At 41.9% G+C, this 26991-nt stretch overlaps 1 protein-coding gene across 5 annotated transcripts in view; it reads left to right on the top strand.

Moving 5' to 3' along the window:
* Positions 1 to 729: 729 nt before the first annotated feature.
* Positions 730 to 26991, top strand: part of BTAF1 (B-TFIID TATA-box binding protein associated factor 1) — a 98802-nt gene continuing 72540 nt past the window's right edge. For 2 of the 5 annotated variants that reach the window (XM_051823360.2, XM_070057621.1), the window contains exons 1-5: positions 730 to 1043; positions 16821 to 16944; positions 22506 to 22620; positions 24942 to 25088; positions 25839 to 26002. In XM_051823360.2, the coding sequence (XP_051679320.2) occupies positions 1030 to 1043; positions 16821 to 16944; positions 22506 to 22620; positions 24942 to 25088; positions 25839 to 26002 (564 nt within the window). In that variant the 5' untranslated portion in view covers positions 730 to 1029. The remainder of the gene's footprint in view (positions 1044 to 16820; positions 16945 to 22505; positions 22621 to 24941; positions 25089 to 25838; positions 26003 to 26991) is intronic. The other 3 variants (XM_051823361.2, XM_008270199.4, XM_051823362.2) reach the window with 2 other exon arrangements.

Here is a 26991-nt window from a genome sequence, read left to right as displayed (position 1 = left end):
TTGAGCCAGTTCCTTCACTTAACTCTATTATTTTTTTAAAAAATTTATTTATTTATTTGAAAGGCAAAGTTACAGGTCAAGAGGGAGAGACAAAAAGAGAGAAATCCTCCATCCGCAGGTTCACGCCCCAAATGCCCTCAACAGGCTGGGCTGGGCCGGGCTTAAGCCAGGAGCCAGGAACTCCATCCGGACCATCCCAGGATAGTCACAGAGACCCAACTGCTTGGGTCATCTGTCGCTGCCTTCCCAGGCGCATTAGTAGGGCGCTGGATCCCAAGTCGAGCAGCCGCCGGGACTCGGGCTGGCGCGCTAAGGGATGGGGCATCAGCAGCATAACCGGCTATGCCGCAACGCTGATCCCCAACGGCAGATCCTTCTTGATCTCAGCCCTCTCAAAGGCATCGCCACCGACCAGAGCTTTCAGTTTGGCTCTCTGTAGAAGCAATGTGGAGGAGAACGATCAGAGCGGTAGAATTAGAAACCAAGGTTTCCAGCTTCCGAAATGCTGGTTAAATCTCCTTTCCCCGTCTCTGGAAAATCAGAAGCCACTACTTCCCCTCCTTGCCTAGCGTCAGAACAAGAAAAATCCTTTCCAGAGCGCCACAAAGAACTTTCTTTCCGACGCTCGCCACCTGCTCCAGCAGCTCGGGCTCCTTTTTTGCTCACCCACGGAGCGGAGAAGCTCGCGGTGCGCTGACGTCACTTCCGGCGCGCTGACGCTCAGTCCGGCGTGCCGACGCCTGCGTCAGCAAAGAGCGGGGCTGGGGGCACCCGGTTTGAAGTCGTGCGGGTCGGAGGACTGCCGCCTCAGTCGCCGCCTCGGACCCTGCTTCCCCGGCCTCGGCGGCGACGAGCTCGAGTAGGCGGCGGGGCAGATGCCCGAGAGCCCGCGCCCGGACGCCACGCGCCCTATCGGCCGCTCCCCTGCGCCGCGCGGCCTGGGCCTGCGCCGCTCTGCTCTCTGGAAACTAGCGCCTCAGCGGCGCGGCGCGTAGCTCGCGGGGTGCTCGGAACCGCCGGCGCCCGACCATGGCGGTCTCCAGGTGGGTCAGGCTCCTCGACGAGCGAACGGGAAGGCGGCTCGGGCAAGGCACGGTCTGCTCCCAGCGGCCGCACTCCTCGAGAGGAGCGATTCTCATTGTCAGCGGACTCGGGCGCCTTCTTCCCGAGACTTCGGAGTTCGCCCCGCTGTCGGCGAGGGTTGGGGTTCGGGTTACTCCCGAGTTAATCGGCTCAAGAATGGCGTGTGCTTGTCGAACAGACCCCTTGGGCAGCCGGGAGCTGGTTTTTCTCTGTTCTCGCTGGGCCCCTTCTCTGGTTTCTCTTCCCTCTTTCAGGTCTAGGAGTGCGAGTCTCGCCTCTCGCACTACTGGAGGGCTAATCCCCGGGTTAACCTCCATTTCGTGGGAAAACTTGGCCGTCACTGTCAAGAGACGCACGATTTGAATTACGGCAAACTAAGAGTGCTTTTTTTTTTTTTTTTTTTTTTTTTTTTTAATTTACAGCTTTAGGACTGTGTTCTGTCCGGAGGCAGTCTTCTTACATTAAGTATAATCCTCCTTTTGTTCAAGCCGTAGACGTTCCGTAGTCAGCGTTGTAGCCTTAAACAAAGTACTGTATTAGCACCATCTTCCAAGGGAGATCACAATTCTTAAATTCTTTTAAGACACACATACTGCTCGCCAGCAGCCAAGTCTGAGAGCACCGTAGAAACGCGAGACCTTTCTTCGTGCAGCCAGAGGAGGAAAGTTCTTTCCTCCGTTATGTTAGAACGGTTGAAAAAACTTTTGGGGGGAAGTTTTTCGTTTTGGTGGCCTTGGTACACGTGTGTAGGGGATAGGCCCTCGGTGATAGCAGTCAGATGAGTGCCCCGAGTTCTTTAACATTGATCAGGTTAACTTTGAACGAGAATTGGGGCTTTTTAACCACCAAGGCTGCAGGGAGAAGTGATGGAAGTAGTTTTCATAATTAATTGAACACGTTCCTTGAGCATGCTCGGTGCTCGGGTTTTATCTGTTTGCAGGGAAAGCGTAGCCATCCCTCACAACTCCCTAGGTAACTGATGAAATAGTGTGTGGGAGAAGCCCATGGGATGAAGATGGGGGGTTGCTAGGCACCTGTAGTGTGGGCCATCTGATTCGTATTTCATAGATTAATCCAGTCGTGATGAAATCCATTTTTTGTAATATATAACCTACCCTAAGAGAATACAAGTGGCATTTTTTATTTTTGCCAGGTACTGAAAGGTCCGTCTTCTAATTCCTTATTTCCTATTTAAATACATAACCGTATACATTATAAGTGCATGTGAAATTAGTCTATCAGGTGATAGTGTTGAAGGGGATGATGCGTGCTTCCTTTCCTAGAGCGGTCTGTGCTTTTTCACAGTATCGGAGCTTTATAGAGACAAGTGTTTTAAAAGAGCCTAAATTTAAAAGGAAAAGAAGAACAAAAACTAAACAAATTTTTAAAACATTTAAAAAGAAAAAAGAGTTTAGAAGGGTTTAATTTGCTTTAGTCCATTTAAAGAAGTTTAGGACATTTCAACGTTTCTGAATGAATGATTTTCGAAGGTTACTGCCCTTTGTTCTGGGTATTGAGTTTCAAAGGGTAGTGCTCTTTCTCTGTAGATTTTTGTATTCATTTTGCCAAAGTTCTACTTTAAGAACAGGCTGTAATATTTTTACTAAAGAGGTACTTATGTGCTTAGGTTACTATATAAATTCAAGGAAAACATTTTGAGACACCTTGTGTGTTTTGGAAGCACTGTCAGTTCTTGAGTTTTTCATCTGTGGCTTCACTTTCGTTTTAATTGGGTTTGTGTGTGGGTTTTTTGGCTTTTTGTTTGAGTTTTTATTTAGCATAGAGTGTGAGTATTAGTTCTTATCTGCTGGTTCTCTCCCCAAGTGCTTGCAATGGCTAGGCCTAGGCTGGACTGAATTCAGTTCACGTGGGTGACAGAAACTCAGTTATGTAGGCTGTTACTGTTGCTTCCCAGGGTCTGCATTAGCAGGAACCTGGAATCAGGAGCTGTAGCCAGTTATTAAACCCAGGCACTCCAGTATGAGATGTAAGTGTCTTAAATTGTCTTACCTGCTAGGCTAAGCATCCATTCCTAAGCATATTTCAGTGCTAAATTTTCTTTCTCTCCTATTGGTGTATATGTGTGGAATATAGATTTTTTATTTCATGTAGGGTGAAAGATATAGTTCAAGAGACAAAAATCATATGCCAGAGAACCAGCATTGTGACAGCAGGTTAAGCTGCAGCCCATATGAGGGTGAAGTAGCAGAAGATGGCACAAGTGCTTGGGTCCTTGCCAGTCATGTAGGAGACTCTGATGGAGTTCCTGGCTCTTGGCTACAGCCTGGCCCACTCTGGCTGGTGAAGCCATTTGGGGAGTAAACCAGCAGATGCAAGATTAATCTCTAATTCTGCCTTTCAAATAAGTAAATGCATATTTTTTAAAATATTTTTTAAAGGGGCCGGTGCCATGGTTAATCCTCCGCCGGCAGCACCAGCATCCCATATGGGTGCCAGTTCTAGTCCCGGTTGCTCCTCTTCCATTCCAGCTGTCTGCTGTGGCCTGGGAAGGCACTGGAGGGTGGCCCAAGTGCTTGGGCCCCTGCACCTGCATGGGAGACCAGGAGGAAGCACCTGGCTCCTGGCTTTGAATCAGCGTAGCTCCAGCCGTAATGGCCATTTGAGGGGTGAACCAACAGAAGGAAGACCTTTCTCTCTCTCTCACTGTCTGTAACTCTACCTGTCAAATAAAAAAATTAATTTTTTTTAATTTTTATTTTTTAAAAATATTTTTAAAATATGTGTTTACTTACTTGAAAGAATTAGAAAGAGCTTCCATTCACTGGTTCACTCCCCAAATGGCCAAAATGACCAGGGTTGAGCCAGGCTGAAGCCAGGAACTAGGAGCTTCTTCAGGGTCTTTCATGTGGGAAACAAGGGCCTAAGCACTTGGGCCATCTTCCATTGCTTTCCCCCAGACCATTAGCAGGTAGCTGAATCAGAAGTGGGGCAGCTGGGACTTGAATGGTGCCCATATGGGATTCCAGCATCACAGGCAGTGGTTTAACCCACTGTGCCACAATGCTGGTCTTAATAAATATTTTAAAAACATCATGCTAGAATCAAAGTATTTTTGCTTTGTTTATATCAGTGTGTATAACTAAAGAAAAAATAATACTTTTAGGCCCTTAAAAACATCTCCAATGGACAGGATAGTAAGTTGGTACCATCATTCCCTCAACTGCAAAGTGAAGAAATCTAGGATAATCTTTGACTTCTCTCTGTCTCTTCTTCCCCTACTCCATCCCATTCTTCCAGTTATTAAATACAGTCCTGTCCTTTTTAATTTTTCTCCAGCCAATCTTTTCTTTCTATGTCAATTTCCACAACCCTACTCCATGCCACCATCATCTGTAATCCAAGACACCTGTAACAGTAGTCGCCTCTCCATGGCTCCCCTGGCATCTCATTCTAATTTATTCTTCACTTCCACCCTGTTATTTACTAGTATGCAGATTTCAGTGTGGTCATTTTTCTGCATAAAACCATTTAGTTGTTTCCTGTTGCCTTTATTCTAAGTCTAAATTACTATATTTTACAAGGTCCTGTGTTTTTTTTGTTTTGTTTTGTTTTTTTTTAAAGATTTATTCATTTGAAAGTCAGAGTTACACAGAAGGAGAGGCAGAGGGAGAGAGAGAGGTCTTCCATCCTCTGGTTCACTCCCTAAATGGTTTACTCCCTAAATGATCGGCTGGTGCTGTGCCAATCCAGAGCCAGGAGCTTCTTCTGGGTCTCCCATGTGGGTGCAAGGGTCCAAGGACTTAGGCTGTTTTCCACTGCCTTCCCTAGGCCATAGCAGAGAGCTGGATGGGAAGTGGAGCAGCCGGGGCTCAAACCGGCATCCATATGGGATGCTGGCACTGTAGGCGGCAGCTTTATCTGCTGTACCACAGCGCTGGCCCCCTGTGTTTCATCTTGTGTCAAGTACTCTGCACCTCCCCTCTTTTCTCCCTCTTTCTTCAAACCCTTCTTCCCAGAATTTATATTCTCACCTCCAACTTTTTTTTTTTTTTAAAGATTCATTTTATTTATTTGAAAGGCAGAGTTACAGAGAGGGGGCAGTGGGGAGACAGAGATCTTCATCCGCTGGTTCACTCCCCAAATGGCCAGGACTGGGCCAGGCTGAAGCCTTGAACCAGGAGCTGCTTTCAGGTCTGCCATATGCATACAGGGGCCCAAAGACTTAGGCCATCTTTCATTGCTTTCCCAGGCACATTAGCAGCGAGCTGGTTCAGAAGTGGAACAGCTGAGATGGTGGAGGCTTTATCTGCTACACCACAATGCCAGCCCCCATCTCCCACTCTTTATCTCTGGAATACTTCTGCACTTGGGCTAATCCAAACCTTAGTTTTTGGTCTAAACCTGAATGTTACTTTATTCAGGAAGCCTTCCCTGGTTTTACTTCATCTAAGCTGTTTGTATCAGTATGTACTCAACTGTCAGTCATAGTACTTACCATACATTATTGTTTTTTCTCTTACTGGATTAACAATGTTTTTGAGAGAAGGGAATGTGCCTGTGATGTTTCTGCCTCCAGCAGAGTGCCTGGCTCCTAGTAAGTGCTCTGTGTATTTTTTCCAAAAATGAATGAGTGGCTTTGTTTCTTACTTTAGTGATTTTAACATAACTTATGCATAGGAGAATATTCCCGGTGTATTTTGGTGAGTGTTTCTGAGTTAACTAGTTTTTCCTCAAAAATAAAAACTCAATATAGCTCTGATTGTTGGCTAGGATTATAAATTTTTCTTAAAAAGACTGTTGGAACCTTTTTTTTTTTTTTTTTCTAAAGACTTTTTTATTTGAAAGAGTTAAGCAGAGAGAGAGAGAGGTCTTCCATCTGCTGGTTCACTCCCCAGTTGGCCACAACAGCCAGAGCTGTTCCGGTGTGAAGCCAGGAGCTTCTTCCGGGTCTCCCACAAGGGTGCAGGGGCTCAAGGACTTGGGTCATCTGCTGCTGCTTTCCCAGACCACAGCAGAGCTGGATCGGAAGTGGAGCAGTCAGAACATGAACCAGTGCCCAGCCACCATGGGATGGTGGCACTGCAGGCAGTGGCTTTGCCCCAGAAATCATTTTTTTTAAAGTTTGTAAAACAGTAAATTTCTGTGCTAGCATAGTGTCGTTCCCCCTCTTCGTGGAGGAACGACACTAAACCCTGCCTAGGCTTCATATCCGAGTCACGGCACCATTATGTCGCTCCCCCTCTTCGTGGAGGAACGACACAGGACCCTGCGCTGTTCTTCCGTCTGCTCGGCCCTCCCCGGGTTTGCTGCTGGTTCTTCCCGGGTTGGCTACCGACCCTTCCACCTCCGTGGAAGGGCGGTTCCCCCTGCCACATTCCCCACTTCCGCGGGGGAGCGGCACACCGCCGGCCGGCTCTCTCGGGGGCTGCACAGGTGTTCCTTCAGATAGATGTTCCCTGGTGCATGTTGTCTCTCTCCTCCTTTATAGTCCTCTTCCACCAATCCCAACTCTGCTACCCACACGCCGAGTACGCTGCTCTCCTCCAATCAGGAGCAGGTCCTGCTGTTTATTGGTTGAACTGGAGGCAGCTGTGTAGAAGCTGTTACTCCCTTCTCAGCGCCATATTGTGGGAAAGCAGATGCATAGAATAAGTCTTAATTCCAGTAACTTAGTCTAGTCCGAGTTGCTCCCCACAGCATAGCCCTTTTTTTTTTTTTTTTTAAAGTTTGTTTGTTATTTGAAAGGCAGAATTACAGACAAGCAGAGACAGAGAGAAGTCTTCCATCCGCTGGTTCACTCCCCAGATGACTGCTACTGCTGGAGAGTTGGGCCTATCTGAAGCCAGGAACCAGGAGCTTCTTGCAGGTCTCCCATGTGGGCACAGGGGGCCAAGGACCTGGGCCATTTCCTGCTGCTTTTCCAGGCCATAGCACTGAGCTGAATCCAAAGAGGAAGAGCCGGGACTCCAACTGGCGCCCGTATAGGATGCTGACACTGCAAGCAGCAGCTTTACCTGCTATGCTACAGCGCTGGCCCCAGCATGACCTTTTATAATGTAAATTTGGTATAATAAAATTAGTTCAGGTGATCAGATTTTTGACCCTGTTTATAAAGGCTTGGCTTTAGTTTGAATTGCAAGAATGTGGCAAATTATAAAATGTATGAATGAGTGGAGTTACATGTTGTAGAAATAATTTTGTTATTCTAAAATTGCAAGCACAGTGACTGCATTTGATGTTTTTGGTAAAATATAGCGAAATATCACTGAAAAATGTATGACTCCTTTAGACCATTAATAAAACAGATAGCATAAACATGTAGGAGAACAATGTTGCCCTTAAGATGTGGATGCTGGAAAGTCAGCTAAGCTCACTAACTAGCTATGTGACTTGTTCACACAAATCCAACCTCAGCAGAAAATCAAATTAGTATATGTTACATACAGGCTTTCAGTGATGCTTGCAAACAGTTTAAGTCAGAATTGTTAAATCTTTGAATACCATTGTTGTGCTTTGTGAAGCTCTCTTCTGATATCTTCTATCACTTTGGGTTGACTAACCCCTTGATCAGCACTGAAGGCAACTTTAAAGGAATTATTCATTGATGGTGAATTTGTAGTTGTTGGGTTCTATGGTTTAATGTAGACTCTTTTAAAAATAACTTTTGCCTGTTTATGTCACAGTTGATTAAGTTGATGTAGGAAAAATTTTAGAAATTTTTTTCTCAGTGATCTCTGTACTAAAGATCATGTCTCAAATATCTAGACAGTACATATGATTTGATTATTTTAGAAACTGTACATTAGGTCTGTGATGTCTGTATTTGAAAATGATGCAGTTGCACAGAAAGGATGGAGGAAAAAGAATGAAACACACCCTGTTATGGAGGAAACAAATTGCCACAAAAGAGCAGAACTTCCCTCAGTTTTGTTAATTCTCTGTAGAGAAACATTGTTTCAGTAGACCTATTTTGCCAAATAAAAGGAAGTTTCTTTTTTTTTTTTTTTAACAGGCAGAGTGGACAGTGAGACAGACAGACAGACAGAAAGGTCTTCCTTTTGCCGTTGGTTCACCCTCCAATGGCCGCCGTGGCTGGCGCACCACACTGATCCGATGGCAGGAGCCAGGAGCCAGGTGCTTTTCCTGGTCTCCCATGGGGTGCAGGGCCCAAGCACCTGGGCCATCCTCCACTGCACTCCCTGGCCATAGCAGAGAGCTGGCCTGGAAGAGGGGCAACTGGGACAGAATCCGGCGCCCCAACCGGGACTAGAACCCGGTGTGCCGGCGCCGCTAGGTGGAGGATTAGCCTAGTGAGCCACGGCGCCGGCCAGGAAGTTTCTTGATGTGAGAGAAGTTCTGTGGATCCTTCTGAGTGGGAAAATGCTAAAAAAAAAAACAAAAAAAAAACAAAAAAAAACTATCTTAATTACACATAGGGGACAGCCTTGGTAAGTCTACTTCTCCCTTGCTGATAATTTTAGTCCAGTATAAAATTGACAGAAGGGACTATTATAAATTGTAATTTATCAAATATTTTAAGATACTTAGAGACTAAAAATGGCAGGAAAATTAGAGGAGACATTATAGAAGCTTTTCCCCATAGTAAATTCCTCCCTGTTTCTTTCTTGACATTTTTTCTTGAAGTACCTAAATCAGATTTTTTTGCTTTTGTATTTCAGTTGTAGTAACAGTATAAACATTTTTAAGTATACAGTTTCATATAAAGGTTTAAAGCCACAGATACTTCTGCTTAAAAAAAAAAAAAAACCCTAGTTTATTATGTTTTATCGTTCAGATAAGTGCAAAAGGCTGTATGTTGTTGAATCAGAGATAAGAGTGTAGAATAAAATGTTTTGAAACATAGCTTGGTTATACTTTTTTTTTTTTTTTTTTTGACAGGCAGAGTTAGAGAAATGTCTTTTTTCCGTTGGTTCACCCCCCAAGTGGCCGCTATGGATGGCACGTTGCAGCCAGCGTGCTGTGCCAATCAGAAGCCAGGAGCTTCCTCCTGGTCTCCTCATGTGGGTGCAGGGCCCAAGAACCTGGGCCATCCTCCACTGCACTCCCGGGCCACAGCAGAGAGCTGGACTGGAAGAGGAGTTACTGGGACAGAATCCGGCGCCCCGACCGGGACTAGAACCCTGGGTGCCGGCGCCACAGGCAGAGGATTAGCCTAGTGAGCCGCGGCGCTGGTGGCGCCGGCCTGGTTATACTTTTTCAACATTGATCATTCATTTAACTTGTAAATGCTGAATACTTTGTATGTTCTAGGGCTAGAGAAACAGCAGAGAAAAAAAGTGAAGTGTATTCTCAGGGAGTAATATTGTAGGGTTGAGGTAGGGAAGTGTAACTTAGCTAGCATGCACCTGGCCTTGCACCTGGCTTTTGTGCAGTTTCACATATTTGTTTTGATTCTTGGTGTCCTTTGTGGTATCCTAAGTAATCTACTTCTTGTTTAGAACACAACATTAACATAGTTTCATATTATCCACAGTGTGAACTAGAATGTATGCATTTTAAAATACTAGAGAATTTATTGAAGGTTGTTTCTTTTAACCATAACTTTCTTCCTTGTGATAAAATGTGGACTTTGTGCATTGTATATACTATTGTTTATTCTCTTTACTTATTTCCTAAGTAACACAGAAAAGTAAAACTTTAACCTCTACACATTTTACTACATGTTAAAAATGAATAACAAAATGGTCAAACTGGACTTTTTTTTTTTTTTTTTTTTTAAGATTTATTTCATTTATTTGAAAGGCAGAGTTACAGAGAAAGAAAGAGACAAATCTTTGATCTGCAGGTTCATTCCCCAAATGGCTGCAACAGTTGGTCTGGGCTAGGCTGAAGCCAGGAGCTTTGTCCAGATCTCCCACAGGGGTGGAGCCAAGCATTCCAACTGTCTTCTGGTGCTTTCCTAAGCGCATTAGTGGGAGTTGAGTGGGAAGCAGAGCAGCCAGTACTCGAACCAGCACCCATATGGCAATTTTGCCTGCTATGCCACAACACTGGCTCCTGATCATTCTCTTAGGAAGCCATCTTTCTGAGGTATTCTGAATCTTTGTAAAGTATACTTCTCAGAGATTAAATTTATTCTGAGAACATCAGTGAGATGATTTTGCGTTCCCAAGTGACATAAAGTGGAAATGTAACATGTACGTGTTTATTATAGTCCAAAATGTTTTCTTTTTTTAATTAATGAATGACCATAATGTGACTATCTGGAGAGGTTAGATTGTAGTTGCCAGCCTAACCTCTCCAAATTTGTATGTACTCTTCTCTTTTTCTAGGCAACTTTAGAGAAGTTATCTGAAATCACAGGTTGGTAAAATACACATATATGCATCATGTCTTGTGTAGTTATTTCTCTCAATTGGAATCCAAATTGAAAATGAGCTGGGGCTGGCATTGTGGTATAATGGGTAAAGCCACCACCTGCCATGCTGGCATCCCAAATGGGCATTGGTTCCTGTCTCTCATGGGACTGCTTGGGCCCCAGCTTAGAAGCTCCTGTCTTTTGTCTGGCTCAGCCCTGCTGTTGTGGCCATTTGGGGAGTTAACCAGCAGATGGAAGATCTCTCTGTGTCTTACCTTCTCTCTTTCAAATAAATAAATCTTGAAAGAAAACCAAAGATTTCTGGTTATCATGAACAGATTCATAACCAATGGATATTATCAAATGTAATTGCCATAAGATTTATTCTTCTGCAGTCTTTGGTACCTTCTGTTTGACTTGATATCTGTTCCCTCTCTCTTTTGTCTGTTCTTTGAAGAATGGCATTTTCCCCCTGCTGTTCCACAAGCGAAGTTTTAACCAAAAGTATTGGGTTGTGGTTAAATACTGTGTTCCTTCAATCAACCTTCCTCTTAACTTGTCTTCAGATTGCCCAGCTTTTTTGACCTCTACCTCTCTTGTCTCCCTTCCAATATAGTACTGATCCTTTTCCCCTTCCTTACCAGTTCACCATGCTAGCTTTTTCTGTTGTGGGCTCATCCTGATGCTTACTCTGCTTGCCTTGTGGCTGGCTATTCTGGGGTAACAGGTCAGACTACCCTCCTGTTACATGCTTTTCTTATCATTCCTTTATTCTTCTTTTTGTGTGGTGTCTTAATTTGCTGTCTTGGAGACAAGGGCTTTAAGTTAAGAGAACCAAAGCATTTTAGGTCCTAATTCCTCTGTTCAGGGATGCAGGTTTGTCTGCATCAGCAGGCCTGGAATTGGATGACAGAGTGAGATGATCTGGTGCTCTCATGGCATTTGGTTGATGGAAAACGGAGGTGACAGGATATGACATTGGGATTTAAAAAACTGCAGAAAAGAGGGACAAGAGGAAACGTGTGGCTACGGGATAGGATTAGATTAGGTTACAGAGGAGTCATACTCTGGGCAGGCATGTGTTTCTAAGTGAAGCTGAGTAGCAGGGGACCAAAGGAAAGTTTAGGAACGATAGACATTTTTGAAGTAATAATACAATGCCTGCCATATGGCCTCTTTCAGCCTACTGTTTGGAACATGCTTGACTTCCTTGTTTGCTCAAAATGCTTAAGTTCCACTGTACTGTTCTTTTCATGTACTGAAACATCAACACAGTTCTGTTATTTTTATAACTTTTAGAATATAGTGTAGCTATTATAGATTAAGGGTGATTTTCAACAGAAGCAAAGGGAAAATGCTGATAAAACATTTTCCTAAAAACTGGTACTTAAACTTGTCCCCAAGAAACTAGAAACTTTTCATATCTATAATTTTAATTAATACCAGCTACTTAACAAGTATTTGAATACCACGCAAACTGCTGTGGGGAGGTGAAACAATGAGGCACATAGGACATCATAATACATTAAGAGAAGCCCCCTCCAAAAGCATAATGTGTACCCAAATGACTTTTTAAGATGAGGATTTATGTGGATTTCAGAAGAGGAAGCATTCTTTTATTGTGTAGTACTCAGAAATGATTTCAAGGAGGTAAAGGTAAAGGACATTAGCTGCATCTTGATGCGAGTTAGCTGAAGGATTGACTTGAAAACATTCTAAATAGAGAAAATAATGCTAATAGAAAAATTTTGGAAACCAATAAGAGCCATATTTGGGGGATAACCTGTTCTTTGGATTATTCTCTGGTAGGTGAGGGTGAGCCTTTGTAGGTTTTAGAGTAAGATTTGATTTGATTTGTAGATTTTAGAGTAAGTGATTTTATCAAAGGATGCTTTAGAAAGTAGACCTGGCAACAGCATCATATTTCATTTGGAGTTATGTTCACCAGGTAGTTGGAAGTATGGCACTGGAGTTCCCAAATAGGCCAGATTTGAGGGTTATTTGTAGTGGGTTTAATTTAAGCAAATACAATAGTATACAATTTGCTAAGGGAGAAACTAGTAAGAGATGCACAGCCAGGGCTCAAATTTGGAAGAATGTTCATATTAAGATTGGTAAGAATAGGAGAACCAAAAAAAGAATGGTTTGAAAAACAGGGTACATTAATGTGAAAATCTAGGACACAAAGTTTTTTATTTAAATATAAACATCTTTTAATTCCCTTTTCCCACGAACTTTGTTTTTTCGTTTTGGAGAGACACACAAACGGAGTGAGTATGTCTCCCAGAGTCTGCATTAGCAGGAAGTGGAGTCAGGAGCCAGAGTTGGGCATGAAGGCCAGGCCTTCTGAAATGGGCTGCAGATGTCCCAAGCAGTGTCTTAATCACCAGGCTAAATGCCTGCCCCTGGAAAGTATTTTAAGAATGGGACTCTTGCTGGTATCAGATGTCATTAAAGAGATAAAAAAATGTATGACAGAACAATTTGTAGCTTAAGATTTCATTGGTGACACTGGTGAAATTTCATTTAGAGGGGCAGGTGTTATGGCCTAATAGGTTAAAACACTGCCAGCAATCCCAGCATCACCTATTTGCCATGGTTTGAGTCCCAGCTGCTTCTCTTCCTATCCAGCTCCCTCCTAATGTGCCTGGGAAAGCGGCAGAACATGACTGAAGTCTTTGGGCCACTGCACCCACATTGGAGACCTGGATAAATCTCCTGGCTGTTGTGGCCATTTAGGGAGTGAACCAGCAGATGGAAGATCTTTTTCTTACTCTCTGGTGTTTTCTCTCTCTCTCTCTCTCTCTCTCTCTCTCTAACTCTGCCTTTCAAATAAATAAAATTTCATTTAGAAAAAAACTTCATAAGGATTAAATTTTGTATGATGAGGATATAAAAGAAGTTGTTAAATACTTGTTAGGCTGCTTAGAAGTAAAAGGAACATATTCTAGAAGGTGAGAAGCATTGTGGTACAGTGGATTAAGCCACCTCCTCTGATGCCAGCATCCTATATGAACAAGTTGAGTCCTGGCTGCTCCACTTATGATCCAGCTCCCTGCTAATGTGCTAAGGAAAGCAGCAGAAGATGGCCCACCTGGATGAAGCTCCTGGCTTTAGCCCACCTCTGCCTGTTATGGCCATTTGAGTAGTATACCAGTAGATAGAAGATCTTGCTCTTTGTGTCTCTCTAACTCTGCCTTTCAAATAAATAAATAGATCTTTTTTTTTTTTTTTAAAAAGCAACTTGGAATTTACCTGTATCCTAAAAAGAAAAAGTGAGTTTTCCACCTGCCCCTTAACTCCACGTGTATGACATTGTGATTTTATCCAAGACTTTGTTCATAAGTGGCAGAACTGGAATTTGAGTGATGCACTGTGACTCTAGAACGTTGACATTATGCTTTAAATGACTTTAAAACTTCAGGTATCTGATTTATTGCCATATCTGTCACCTCTAAAATGACTCAAATACCTTTGTACAAATATATGCTTTTTAAATTTTTAAAAATATTTAGTTATTTGAAAGGCAGAATTATAGCGAGGCAGAGGCACTGGCACTGGCAGAGAGAGAGAGAAAGAGAAAGAGATCTTCTATACACTGGTTCACTCCCCAGATGGCTGCAATGGCCAGAGTTGTGCTGATTGGAAGCCAGGAGCGGCTTTATATATATATATATATATATATATATATATTTTTTTTTTTTTTTTTTTTTTTTTTTTTGACAGGCAGAGTGGACAGTGAGAGAGAGAGACAGAGAGAAAGGTCTTCCTTTGCCATTGGTTCACCCTCCAATGGCCGCCGCGGCCGGCGCACCACACTGATCCGATGGCAGGAGCCAGGTACTTCTCCTGGTCTCCCATGGGGTGCAGGGCCCAAGTACTTGGGCCATCCTCCACTGCACTCCTTGGCCACAGCAGGGAGCTGGCCTGGAAGAGGGGCAACCGGGACAGAATCTGGTGCCCTGACCAGGACTAGAACCCGGGGCGCCGGCTGCCAGGAGCTTCTTCCTGGTCACCCACACAGGTGCAGGGGCCCAAGGACTTGGGCCACCTTCTATTGCTTTCCTAGGGCATAGCAGAGAACTGGATCAGAAGTGAAGCAGCTGGGACTTGAAATGGCACCCATATGAGATGCCAGCACTGCAGGTGGCGGCTTTACCCGCTATGCCACTGCACTGGCCCCCAACTATATACCTTTAGTCCCAACTTCCTCCTGAAATTTAGTTGTTTTTTGGTTTTGTTATGTTTTGTTTAAACATTAATGCTAATTTTACTTGAAAGGCAGAGTCACACAGAGAGAGATATCTTATATCTGCTGGTTCATTCCCCAAATGGCTGCAACAGCCAGAGCTGTGCCAGGCCGAAGCCAGGAGCCCAGAGCTTCTTGTGGGTCTCCCACATGGGTCCAGGGGCCCAAGCACTTGGCCCATCTTTTGCTGCTTTCTCAGGTGCATTAGCAGGGAGCTGGATTGAAGTGGAGCAGCCTGGTCTCAAACTGGCGCCCATATGGGATGTGAGTGTCGCAGGCCCTTCTAATTTTCTACTGCATCTATCTTTTTTAGTCTTTACTAGTTGAACTGCCCATATCCCTAGTGGGCTTGTTATCTTTTTCATTAACATTTCCTCCTCCAATTCTTCCCATTTCTTCCCATTTCTTTTAACAACATCTTTTTTTTTTTTTTTTTTTTAAATTTTTGACAGGCAGAGTGGACAGTGAGAGAGAGAGACAGAGAGAAAGGTCTTCCTTTTGCTGTTGGTTCATCCTCCAATGGCCGCCGCTGCAGCCGGCGCACCGCGCTGATCCGATGGCAGGAGCCAGGAGCCAGGTGCTTTTCCTGGTCTCCCATGGGGTGCAGGGCCCAAGCACCTGGGCCATCCTCCACTGCACTCCCTGGCCATAGCAGAGAGCTGGCCTGGAAGAGGGGCAACCGGGACAGAATCCGGCGCCCCGACCGGGACTAGAACCCGGTGTGCCGGCGCCGCAAGGTGGAGGATTAGCCTATTGAGCCACGGCGCCGGCTAACAACATCTTTTTCTAAGATTCAGAATCTCAGAATCCTTTAGTTAGCCTAACATTTAACTTAATTACCACACCCTGTGTGTTTTGCTTCAGCATAATTTCTGCCAACTTTTTTCTACTCTTCTTGCCAGGATCATAGTTCAGGTCCACACTTTCAGCCTAAAGTTCTTTAAAAGCTTTCTTCTGTTTCACTGTAAGTTTCATGCTGCTGCCAGATTAATGTTTTTATTTTCATAATAATATTTGCCCCATATTATAGGTCTCTATAATAAGGCCCCAACTACTTTATTTTTTAAAAGATTTTATTCATTTACTCGAGAAGTAGAGTTACAGACATTGAGGGGGAGAGACAGAGAGAAAGGTCTTCCATCCACTGGTTGACTCCCAAAATGGCTGCAGTGGCCAGAGCTGAGCCGATCCAAAGCCAGGAGCTTCCTCTGGGTCTCCCACACGGGTGCAGGGGCCTAAGGACTTGAGCCATCTTCTACTGCTTTCCCAGGCCACAGCAGAGAGCTGGATCAGAAGAGGAGCAGCCAGGACTATGGGATGTCAGCACCGCGGGCAGAGGGTTAACCTGTGCCACAGCACAGGCCCTAAAATTTTTTTTAAAGGTTTATTTATTTATTTGAATGTCAGAGTGACAGATCTTCCATCCCCAGTTCCCTCCCCAAATGGCCCCAATAGCTGAAGCTGGGCTGGGTTGAACCAGGAGCCTCTTCCCCACCTTCCATGTGGGTGGCAGGGGCCTGAATACTTGGCTCATCTTCTGCTGCTTTTCCCAGGCCATTAACAAGGGAGCTGGATCGGAAGTGGGGCAGCTGGGACAAGAACCAGTACCATATGGGATACTGGCATAGCAGGTAGTGAGTGGCTTTACCCACCATGCCACAATGCCGGCCTCTCCAATTACTTTTATACCCTTATTTCTCACTGTTCTGTTAAGTGTACTCTGAATTAAACTGAGCTATATTCTCTTAACTAAATGTACTCTTCCTTTCCTTATTGTTGTGCTCTTGTTCTTTCTTCCAAATAGTTCCTCTGCTTTCACCACCTCATCTCTCCTAGTGTTGAAATCCTACCATTAACATCCATCTCAAACATCATTTTTTTAGGAAGCCTTTTCAGTATTACACACTTGGAAATATAGTATTTGTTTTTCTCTTTCACATTCCTCAGAGCACTTCATACTACTTTTCTGTCATGTATCTTATTATGCCCTGTATTACAATTATGTGTGTACTTTCCTGCTTCCCCCATCCTCAATAGCAAGTTCCCTAAGAGCGAAAATTAGGTATCTCCTGCATTCTTGGTATAGGTTTTCATTTATAGAATTATTGACTTTATTTATACATTTATTTACTTACTTTATACATTTATTGACTCATCTTTATATATATGAGGACACAAATTTCAGATTAACCATTTTTTAAATTTTAGGCTTGATCGTCTTTTTATCTTACTGGATACTGGCACTACTCCTGTTACAAGAAAAGCTGCTGCACAGCAACTTGGAGAAGTGGTGAAGCTTCATCCTCATGAACTAAATAATTTGTTATCTAAAGTAAGAACTTTTTTTTTCCTTTTAGTATAATTATACATATGTCCATGGATTAGGAATACAAAATTGAAGGTAGGATTCATCTTAGTCTATTTAAGTAACAATTTGAAATCTCTAAATTCTGTTAAATATCTAAATATGTCTCCAAAATTTTTTAAAATTTCACTAAATTTTTTTTTGGCCACAAGATGTAAACAATTTTTTGAATCAAGTTTGATTGATTGAGGGATTTGACAACATAAAACTTTTTGCCTGTAGGCAAATTTGAATCTGACCCAGTTTGGTGATGAACTGAGTTGTTAATCTGGTTTGTTAGTGGTCTAACTTGTTCTTAATGGCTAATAATTATATCATAGTTGGTAATTTTCAAATGGACACATACTTCTGGGCAATGATTGAAATATATGAGAGCTAGCTGTCAGAATCCTTTCTTTGTTATCAGCTGTTTGGAAATAGAGGCTTTCTGCTTTAGTGGATCAGTGTTTTTGTAGACCTAGCCCATGTTCTTTACCTAAGCAGTGGCTTTATTTTTACTGAATTCTGTGGGCTTGTTGAAACCTACCTGTATAGTAGTGAGTGGCAAATCCATGTGTTTAACTTACTAGTATTCAAAATCAAACAGGAGTGCTTTGTGTGGGGAGAGGGGGATGGTGGAAGGTGAATGGAGAGTAGGGTGAAAGAGTAATATGATTGCCCAGACTTAGGAAACTCAAGATACTGCTCCCTCCCTAGTCTGATCCCTCCTTTCATTCTTACTTGTTCCTCCCTGATGTGTGTGCATATGCGTTCTGAGTCCTTTCTCAACAGATAGAAATCTGCACTCCATGATTGCTGCCATAAGAGCTTATAATGACTTTCTTTCCAACATGTTCCCTACTTAGTCATTATCAGGATTTTCTGACCAAGATGGAGATGGAGAGACAGTGATTTGATACTTACAGGTCCATGTTCTCAAATTGGAGGAGAATACATATTAGGCAATATTATACTCTTGTGTAAGGTGGGAGGATAGACAGTCATATGCATTTCTCATCCCAGGGGAGAATTGGAGGAATTAAATGACTGAAACTGGAAACAGTGGAGAGGATTAGTCTTTGCTAAAGTGGGAGAAAGATTCTAGCCTTTCAAATGAGTTCTGCGCTTTTAAACTCAGACTTCAGATGGCATACTGTCTGCCATCAAATCATTCCAAAAGATGAAAGGTTTGTAGTTTGCACCTTTTTGTCTCCTTTCCTCTTTTTTCTGCCCTCAGTGTTTTCTTATGCCTTTAAAAATTTTGTTTTAAATTTTTATCTATTTGAAAAACAGATACAAAGAGAGATCTTTCATCCATGAGTTCACTCCCCAAGTGCTGGAGCTGAGGCAGGCCAAAGTCAGGAGGCAGGAACTATATCCAGGTCTCCCCTGTGGTTGCTGGAGACCCAAGTCCTTGAGGCATCATCCGCTGGCTCCCAGTATGCACATAAGCAAGAAGCTGGATTGGAAGTGGAGGTAGAACTTGATCTCAGGCACTCATATGAGATGCTGGTCCAGAGTGGCAGCTTAAGCACTGTGCTAAGTGCCCACCCCTAAAATATTTGTATTTACTTACTTGAGAGAGAAAGACAGAAAGCAAGAGAGCTTTTTTCTGCTGGTTCACTCCCCATTTGCCCTCAACAGTTGAGACTGGGCTAAGTCAGAACCTGGGAGCCAGGAACACAATCTGGGTCTCCACATGGTGGTGGTGAGGGGACCCAGTTACTTGAGTCATCATCTGAGCTATTGGCATGAAGTTGGAGTCAGGGGATAGAGACAGGAATTTAGCCCAGGCACCTTAATGTGGGGCATAGACATCTTAATCACTAAGATGAATACCTCATAATTTTTAAAACATGTTTATTGAAAAATAGGTTACATACTATAAAAGTACATTTCAGGGGTATTTGGTATATTACCATTGTATGTAACAGTTCTCACCACCATCTAATTTTAACACCACAAAAGAAATTTCACACCTATTAGAAGTCACTCTTCCCTATTCCGCTCTCATATCCAGTTCCAGGCAACTACCAAATCAGCTTTGTAGATTTGCCTATTCTGACCATTTTGTTTTAAAATAAGTCACAGTGTATTGGGGTGGGTGGCCACCTCTAGTGAGGGGCTTCTTGCTGGTGGAGAGTCTACAAAGTCCTGAGATGGCATAGGGCTCCTCAAGAGGCAGAGAGCCATATTAATTTTGTTAACAGACCCACTTTCCGGATTAACCCATTAACCCATCTGTCTTTTAATCAGTTAACCCATGAATGGATCCATAAATCCATTCTTTTTTTTTTTTTTTTTTTAAGATTTATCTATTTTATTTTGAAGGTAGAGTTACAGAGAGGCAGAGAGAGAGAGAGAGGAGGAGAGAGGTCCTCTGTCCATTGGTTCACTCCTCAGATGTCTGCAATGGGCAGAGCTGTGCTGACCTAGAGCTAGGAGCCAGGAACCTCCTCCAGGTCTCCCATGCGGGTACAAGGGCTCAAGGACTTGGGCCATTCTCCACCACTTTTCCCAGGCCATAGCAGAGAGCTGGATCCGAAGTGGAGCAGCCAGGACTCTAACTGGTGCCCACATGGGATGCTGGCACTGGAGGCGGCTGCTTCACCTTCTGTGCCATAGCACTGACCCCCATAAATCCATTCTTGAGAGCAGAGCTCTCACATCCTAAGCAACCTTTACAGTTCCCACCTGGCCTCACCTCCCAATACCTCACAATAGGGATTAAATTTCAACTTGAGTTTTCGTGGGGATATCCAAACAATAGCAGAGCCTTTTCATGCTCTTGGGCATTCAGGTATACTTGGGAGTAGAACTACCAGACCATTTAGTAACTGTGTTTAATATTATGAGAAACTGCTCAACTTTTTTCCTGGGCGATTTCGCCATTATACATTTTCAAGAGTAATGTCTGAGAACTCAGATTTCTCCACATCCTTGCCAACACTTGTTATTAACTCTGACTATAGCTGACCTAATGAATATGAAGTGGTTTGAATTGCTTTTCTCTGATGACTCATGATATCAGGCTTCTTTTCATGTGTTTGTTGACCATGTGTATATAATAGAAATGCCTACTCAAATCCCGTACCCATTTTTTGTTGGATTGTTTGTTTTTTCTTATGAGTTGTAACAGTTCATTATTTATTCTAAATATAAACCTCTTAACAAGTACATGACTTACACATAATTCTTCATAATTTGTGGAGTTATCTTCATTTTTTTTGGTCGTATCCTTTGAAGGATCAAAGTTTTTAATGCTGATGAAGTCAAGTGTGTCTTTTTATATGTAAATAACGCTTGGATTTTTGTTATCCATCTCAGAGACCATTGCTTAACTCCAGGTCATAAATATTTACCCTGTTTTCTTCTAAGAGTTTTATATATTTATAGTTTTAGGTCTGTGTATATATATATATATTTATAGTTTTAGGTCTGTGGGCCATTTTTTAGTTAATTTTTGTATATGGTGTTATATGGTAGATGTTCAACATCATTTTTTATAAAAAAATTTTTTGTTGTTTATTTTCTCTTACTTGAAAGAGCAAGAGAGAGAGAGAGAGAAAGAGAGATAGCCTATCTTCTATTTATTGATTCTCTCCCCAAGTGGCTGCAACAGCTAGGGCTGGGCCAGGTAGCATCCAGGAGCCTGGAACTCCATCCACATCTCCCATATGGGTAGAGGGGCCCAAACACTTGAGCCATCATATGCTTCTTCCCAGGATATGTTAACAGGAAACTGGATCTGAAGCAGGGGAGCCAGGACTTGAACAGTCACTCTGATATGAAAGATGTGGAACTGATAGCTTAACCCATTACACCATAACACCTGTCCCCTCAACATCATTCTTTTGGCTGTCTACTTCTCCTAGCACCATTTGTTGAAAAGGCTGATTCTCCCACTGAATTGTCTTGATACCCTTGTTTAAGATTATTTGATTACAGACACTTAAGTTTACTTCTGGACAGTAAATTCAGTTCCATTTATCTATATGTCCATCATTTTGCCAGTACCACACTCTTGTGGTTACTATTGCTTATTCAATAATTTCCAAAACTTAAGTGTGAGTGTATCAAGGCTGTTATTCCTTTTCAAGATATTTTGATGATTCTGAGTCCTTTGTATTTCTGTATGAGTTTTAGGATGATGGACTAGTCCTTTTGTCCATTTCTGCAAAAAAGCTAGGTGGGATTTTAATAGAAATTATGTTGGATTTGTTAATTTAGGAGATGTTGCCTTTTTTTTTTTTAAGGTCTCTTTCTCCACTTTATTGTTATTATTATTATTATTTTAGATTTATTGTATTAATTTGAAAGGCAGAGTTAGAGGGGCTGGCGCTGTGGCGCAGCAAGTTAACATCCTGGCCTTAAGCACCGGCATCTCATATGGGTGCCGGTTTGAGTCCTGGTTGGTCCTCTTCCAATCCAGCTCTCTGCTATGGACTGTGAAAGCAGTGGAAGGTGGCCCAAGTCCTTGGGCCCCTGAACCCGCGTGGGACACCTGGAAGAAGCTCCTGGCTCCTGGCTTTGGATCAGTGCAGCTCTGGCTGTTGTAGACAACTGAGGAGTGAACCATCGGATGGAAGGCCTCTCTTTCTCTCTCTCTCTGCCTCTCCTCTGTGTAACTCTGACCTTCAAATAAATAAATAAATCTTTAAAAAAAAAAAAAAAGTCAGAGTTAGAGGAAACACAGAATGGGGGACAGAGGTCTTCTATCTGCTGATTGACTTCCCAGATGGTCCAAATGGCCAGGGCTGGACCATGCCAAAGCCACGAACCTGGAACTCCATCTAGGTCTTCCATGTGGGTGCAGGGGCCCAATCACATAGGCCATCTTCTGCTTTCCCAGGTGCATTAGCAAGGAGCAGGATCAGAAGTGGAGCAATGAGGACTCGAACTGGTACTTACATGAGAGGGTGACATTGTAGGCAGCAGCTTAACCCAGTATGCTATAACACTGGCTTGATGTTGCAGTCTTAACAGTATTAAGTCTTTAATTCATAATTGTCTGTTTGTGTTTTTAATTTCTTTCAACAGAATTTTTAGTACTTCGTAGTTTGTGGTATACAAGTCTTATATGCCTGCTAAATATACTCAAATATTTTCTACTTTTTGATGTTGTAAATAAGATTGTTTTCTTAATTTTTCAAATCATTTAATGTATAGGAATGCAACTGAGTTTTGTCCATTGATTTTTATCTTATAACTTTGCTGAACTTACTTGTTTTACTAGCTTGTATATAACTTTCATCTCTCTGGACTCTCTCCATGTACTTTGCCTTCTAGTAAATTAAGCAGCTATGCTATTAAAATACACCTAAATATTATTTTATTGGAAGTTTCTTATTTCTCTTTTTTAAGGTGGTAGTGATATTTCCTATGAATGTAGAATCTTGTAAATGATTTTAGTAATTCCAAGGTGTTCTTTTTATATATTTGTAGAACTGCTAAATTGTAAGTTAATAGCAAGTAAGTTTGTGTTTCTCTGTTCTGGCTACCTTGAGCAGACAATAGTTTTTGATATATAACTTTTATAATTTTTTAAGGTATTGATATATTTAAGGAGTGCAAATTGGGATACCCGGATTGCAGCAGGACAAGCTGTTGAAGCAATAGTGAAAAATGTACCTGAGTGGAATCCAGTGCCAAGAGCCAAACAAGGTGCTTTTAACTGGAAAAAAATAGTTTGAAATAAAACCCTAACTATAGAGTTAACTGTAGTATGTATTTTATACTTTAATTTAATTTAAAGGCTCAATTTTCATGCTCTTCTGTGCAGCTTTGCCAGAGACTGGAATTGAAAATGATGTTTTTCATCCCACCCTAAAAAAAATCTACTAGATATATATTCATATATATTTTTCAAATTATCAATTTATAGTATGCTTGATTTACAGAGATGATTACTTTCCCGGAAGGAGTTGATATCCTAAGAAATTAAATGAATACTGTGTAAATATTTGAAGCAATTTATTTTTTCCTGTTTTTTTTTTTTTTTTTTGACAGGCAGAGTGGACAGTGAGAGAGAGAGACAGAGAGAGAAAGGTCTTCCTTTGCCGTTGGTTCACCCTCCAATGGCCGCCGCTGCAGCCGGCGCACCGCGCTGATCCGATGGCAGGAGCCAGGATCCAGGTGCTTTTCCTGGTCTCCCATGGGGTGCAGGGCCCAAGCACCTGGGCCATCCTCCACTGCACTCCCTGGCCATAGCAGAGAGCTGGCCTGGAAGAGGGGCAACCGGGACAGAATCCGGCGCCCTGACCGGGACTAGAACCCGGTGTGCCGGCGCCGCAAGGTGGAGGATTAGCCTATTGAGCCACGGCGCCGGCTTTATTTTTTCCTGTTATTGGGACAATACTATAGTGTAGTTATTTTTTAAATTTAAGGACAGTTATGTATGGAAAGTTGGAGCCCTAAGTCTTCAGTTATTTTTATGTGCTCTTTAGATGTCTTGTGAAAATTTGTATTTGTTTTCTGACTATAATGACATTTAAAAACAATGTTGTTTCTGGAAAGTTGTAAAGGTGTATGTCTTAATTAAGTGAAAAATTAATGTTGAAGTGAACTAGAATAGAAAATGAACTTGATTCATTTTTTAGTCACTTTGATATCATCACTTTTCGCATAAATCTTGGATTGCCTAGAATTTTTCTTTTTTTTAAAAAGATTTTATTTATTTATTTGACAGGTAGAGTTACAGACAGTGATAGAGAGAGAGAAAGGTCTTCCTTCCGTTGGTTCACCCCCTAAATGGCCACAATGGCTGGAGCTGCACCAATCTGAAGCCAGGAGCCAGGTGCTTCCTCTGGTCTCCCATGTGGGTGCAGGGGCCCAAGCACTTGGGCCATCCTCCACTGCCCTCCCGGGCTACAGCACAGAGCTGGACTGGAAGAGGAGCAATCGGGACTAGAACCGGCGTCCATATGGGATGCCGGCGCCACAGGTGGAGGATTAACCTAGTGCGCCACAGCCCCGGCCCCTTTCATTTTCTGATCTATTTTGAATTATTCTGTTTATTTGTCTTTTCTCGTTAAATATAATCCATAACCAGAAGGAGGTATAACTCGTTTTAGAAAAGATCCTTTTCTTTTCCAGTTCATTAAACCTTATTTTTAGCATATACAGATAATGCAACTCAAATAAAAAAATTTATTTAACTTACACTGACATTAAAATTTGCATTAAGTGAGGTTGTTTCCTATCACTAGGAAAAAAAATATTTGTAACAATCCTTTTAATCTAAGTCAAGGAATTATTCTTTAGTTTATAGGTGAATTAACATGCAAATGCCAGCAAAACAAACTAGTCATTGAGAAATTATATATTATAACATTTATAATTGGGTAACCTTTTTGGGAAGGAATGCTGAACATTTTGTAGATATTTTTAGGATTCAAGTGGATATACAGTATTAGCAGTCTTGTTGAAGGAGTAGTTGTTTTGTGTCCTCTAACTATTCGTCAGGTAAAGGGAAGAATGGTGCATATTATTATTAGCATATTATTATTAAGGCTTACTAGACTATAAATATATATTAACATAAATACTATTTAAATATTAAGTATAAGGCTTATTATTGGCTTTATTCATATTCTATGAATATTTTTGTCTTCCAGCTTAACCTGATAGTAAACTCATGCTGTTACCTTGATATTTTTTTACTCTTTAACAGTATGATGACAGCATGATATTTAACACTTTTATTTCAATGTGGGGATTCATTATGTCATTAACATTGTACTTTCATTATTGAAAACAGTTACATATATGCTACCCAATATTCCGATGGGTTGTGGAAGAGACACCAACATAATTTATTCACACATAGCAAAGAACTAATCAACAAATCAAATAGTCATTTTTCTACTTCTTCCATTTATATATTTTTTAAAATACTAGCCATATACCTTCAGTCACGATAAGCTATTTTCTTGATTCCACACTTCAGTTGTATGGTCAAATTAATAATTTTAAACTTCATCTAGAACCTTCTTCAGAGAGTTGTATGGAAGATTCATCTTCTACAGATCGATTGAATTTTGACAGATTTGATATATGTAGATTGTTACAACATGGTGCCTCTCTGTTGGGATCTGCTGGTGCAGAATTTGAAGTCCAGGATGAAAAATCAGGTATGTAGTAAGTAGTCCTATACAAGACACTGTGAAATTTTTGTGTTTTTAAACTAATCTGTCACCTGATATGCTGTTTATTGGTCATATCAATGATGTCATGAAATGAAAACTGACTGAAGTTTATAAGTTAGGAGGATGCTGTAGGTGGGGAAGATAACCAGCAATATCAGTTCTAAAGCTACAATGTGGGTATTTTTCTTTCTCTGAGTTGACATATACATCATTAGTTTATAAATACTAGTATTTCAGCAGCAATTTTGTTGTGTAGTATAGAAATTATAAACTGTAACTACTCAAGAACCTTTAATAGAATTTTTTTTTAAGATCTATTTATTTATTTGAAAGGCAGAGTTGCAGAGAGGCAGAGACAGAGAAGAGAGAGGTCTTCCATCTGCTGGTTCACTTCCCAAATGGCTATAATGGCCAGAGCTGCACTGATCTGAAGTCAGGAGCCAGGAGCTTCTTCTGGGTCTCCCATGCAGATGCAGGGGCCCAAGGCTTTGGGCCATCTTCTAGTGTTTTCCCAGGCCATAGCAGAGAGCTGGATCGGAAGTGGAGCAGCCGGGTCTTGGACCGGTGCCCATATGGGATGCCGGTGCTGCCTGCCAGGGTGTTAACCTGCTGTGCCACAGCGCTGGCCCCAGAAGAGGTGTTTTAACAGTTTATTTTCTTACTTTATTGCAGACTGATCTGCATGTATTAGACAACTTCTGATTTGCAAGAAATATGTTTCTTTTTTGTTTGAAGGTGAAGTGGATCCTAAAGAAAGGATAGCACGCCAACGAAAGCTATTACAGAAGAAACTTGGCCTTAATATGGGAGAAGCAATTGGAATGAGTACTGAAGAACTCTTCAATGATGAAGATTTGGATTATACCCCATCTTCAGCAGCCTTTGTAAACAAACAACCTGTAGGTAAAACGTTTGGTTGTTTGGTTACAAGTAGTAATAAGGGTTTGCTTCATTTTGCTTGTGCAGTTACAGTTTTGGGAAAAAGAAAGCTGTGCTTAATTCTGCTCAGTGCTGTTTAGTACCTTTATACTTTAGTGTCTTCATAAACTGAATTTCTGGTGACAGTTTCTACAGAGACAGCAGCTCAGTCTACCTCCTAAATATCAGAATTTTTTTTTATTCTAAGAGGGAGGGAGAGTGAAAGGAAACAGGGGGAGAGAGTGCACAAGTCAGTGAGCTCCCATTCCCTGGTTCAGTCCCCAGTTGCTTGGAAAGCTGGAAGTGGGCCATTGTAGGAACTCAGTTACATGAGCTGTTGTTTCCCAGGATTTGCATTACTAGGAAGCTGGAGTCAGGAGCTAGAGCTGGTTATTGAACCCAGGCACTCCAATGTGAGACTCGGGCAAATGCCTGACCTGACATTAGACTTTTAGATAAAAGCTATAATAGACCTATTACAAGCTCCTAGGATTGAATGATCTATTTGCTTTTTCCTTTGTTTTTCGGTGAAGAAAAAAAGTAATGTTTTGGTAGAGTGAGTGATAATATATCTCTATATAATCAGAAGAAATGATGGAAGTCTTTTTAATTGAGAAATACAGCCCAAAAAGCCTTCAATAATTAAAGAAGCATACATCGTAAAGTAAAAGGAGTTTCTTGCCAATAATCATGAACACACATGTCCCCATGCCTCCATAGGTAGCCTTTTTCAAATTAATTATTCATCAAAATTTTTTGTATCTACACAAGTATGTATGTGTCCTGTTAAGCCATATTTACCTTTTCCCACTTGATACACCTTGATCTATTGGTATATACAGATTGATTATGTTCTTTTTTGACAGCTTCATAGTACTTTTTTTTTTTTTTTTTTTTTTTGACAGGCAGAGTGGACAGTGAGAGAGAGAGAGAGACAGAGAGAAAGGTCTTCCTTTTGTCGTTGGTTTAC

The sequence above is a fragment of the Oryctolagus cuniculus genome, chromosome 15, assembly GCF_964237555.1.
Source record: "Oryctolagus cuniculus chromosome 15, mOryCun1.1, whole genome shotgun sequence".
In the NCBI taxonomy this organism is placed as follows: domain Eukaryota; kingdom Metazoa; phylum Chordata; class Mammalia; order Lagomorpha; family Leporidae; genus Oryctolagus; species Oryctolagus cuniculus.
The sequence above is the reverse complement of the archived record's forward strand: the minus strand, read 5'-3'. Positions and strand labels throughout refer to the sequence as shown.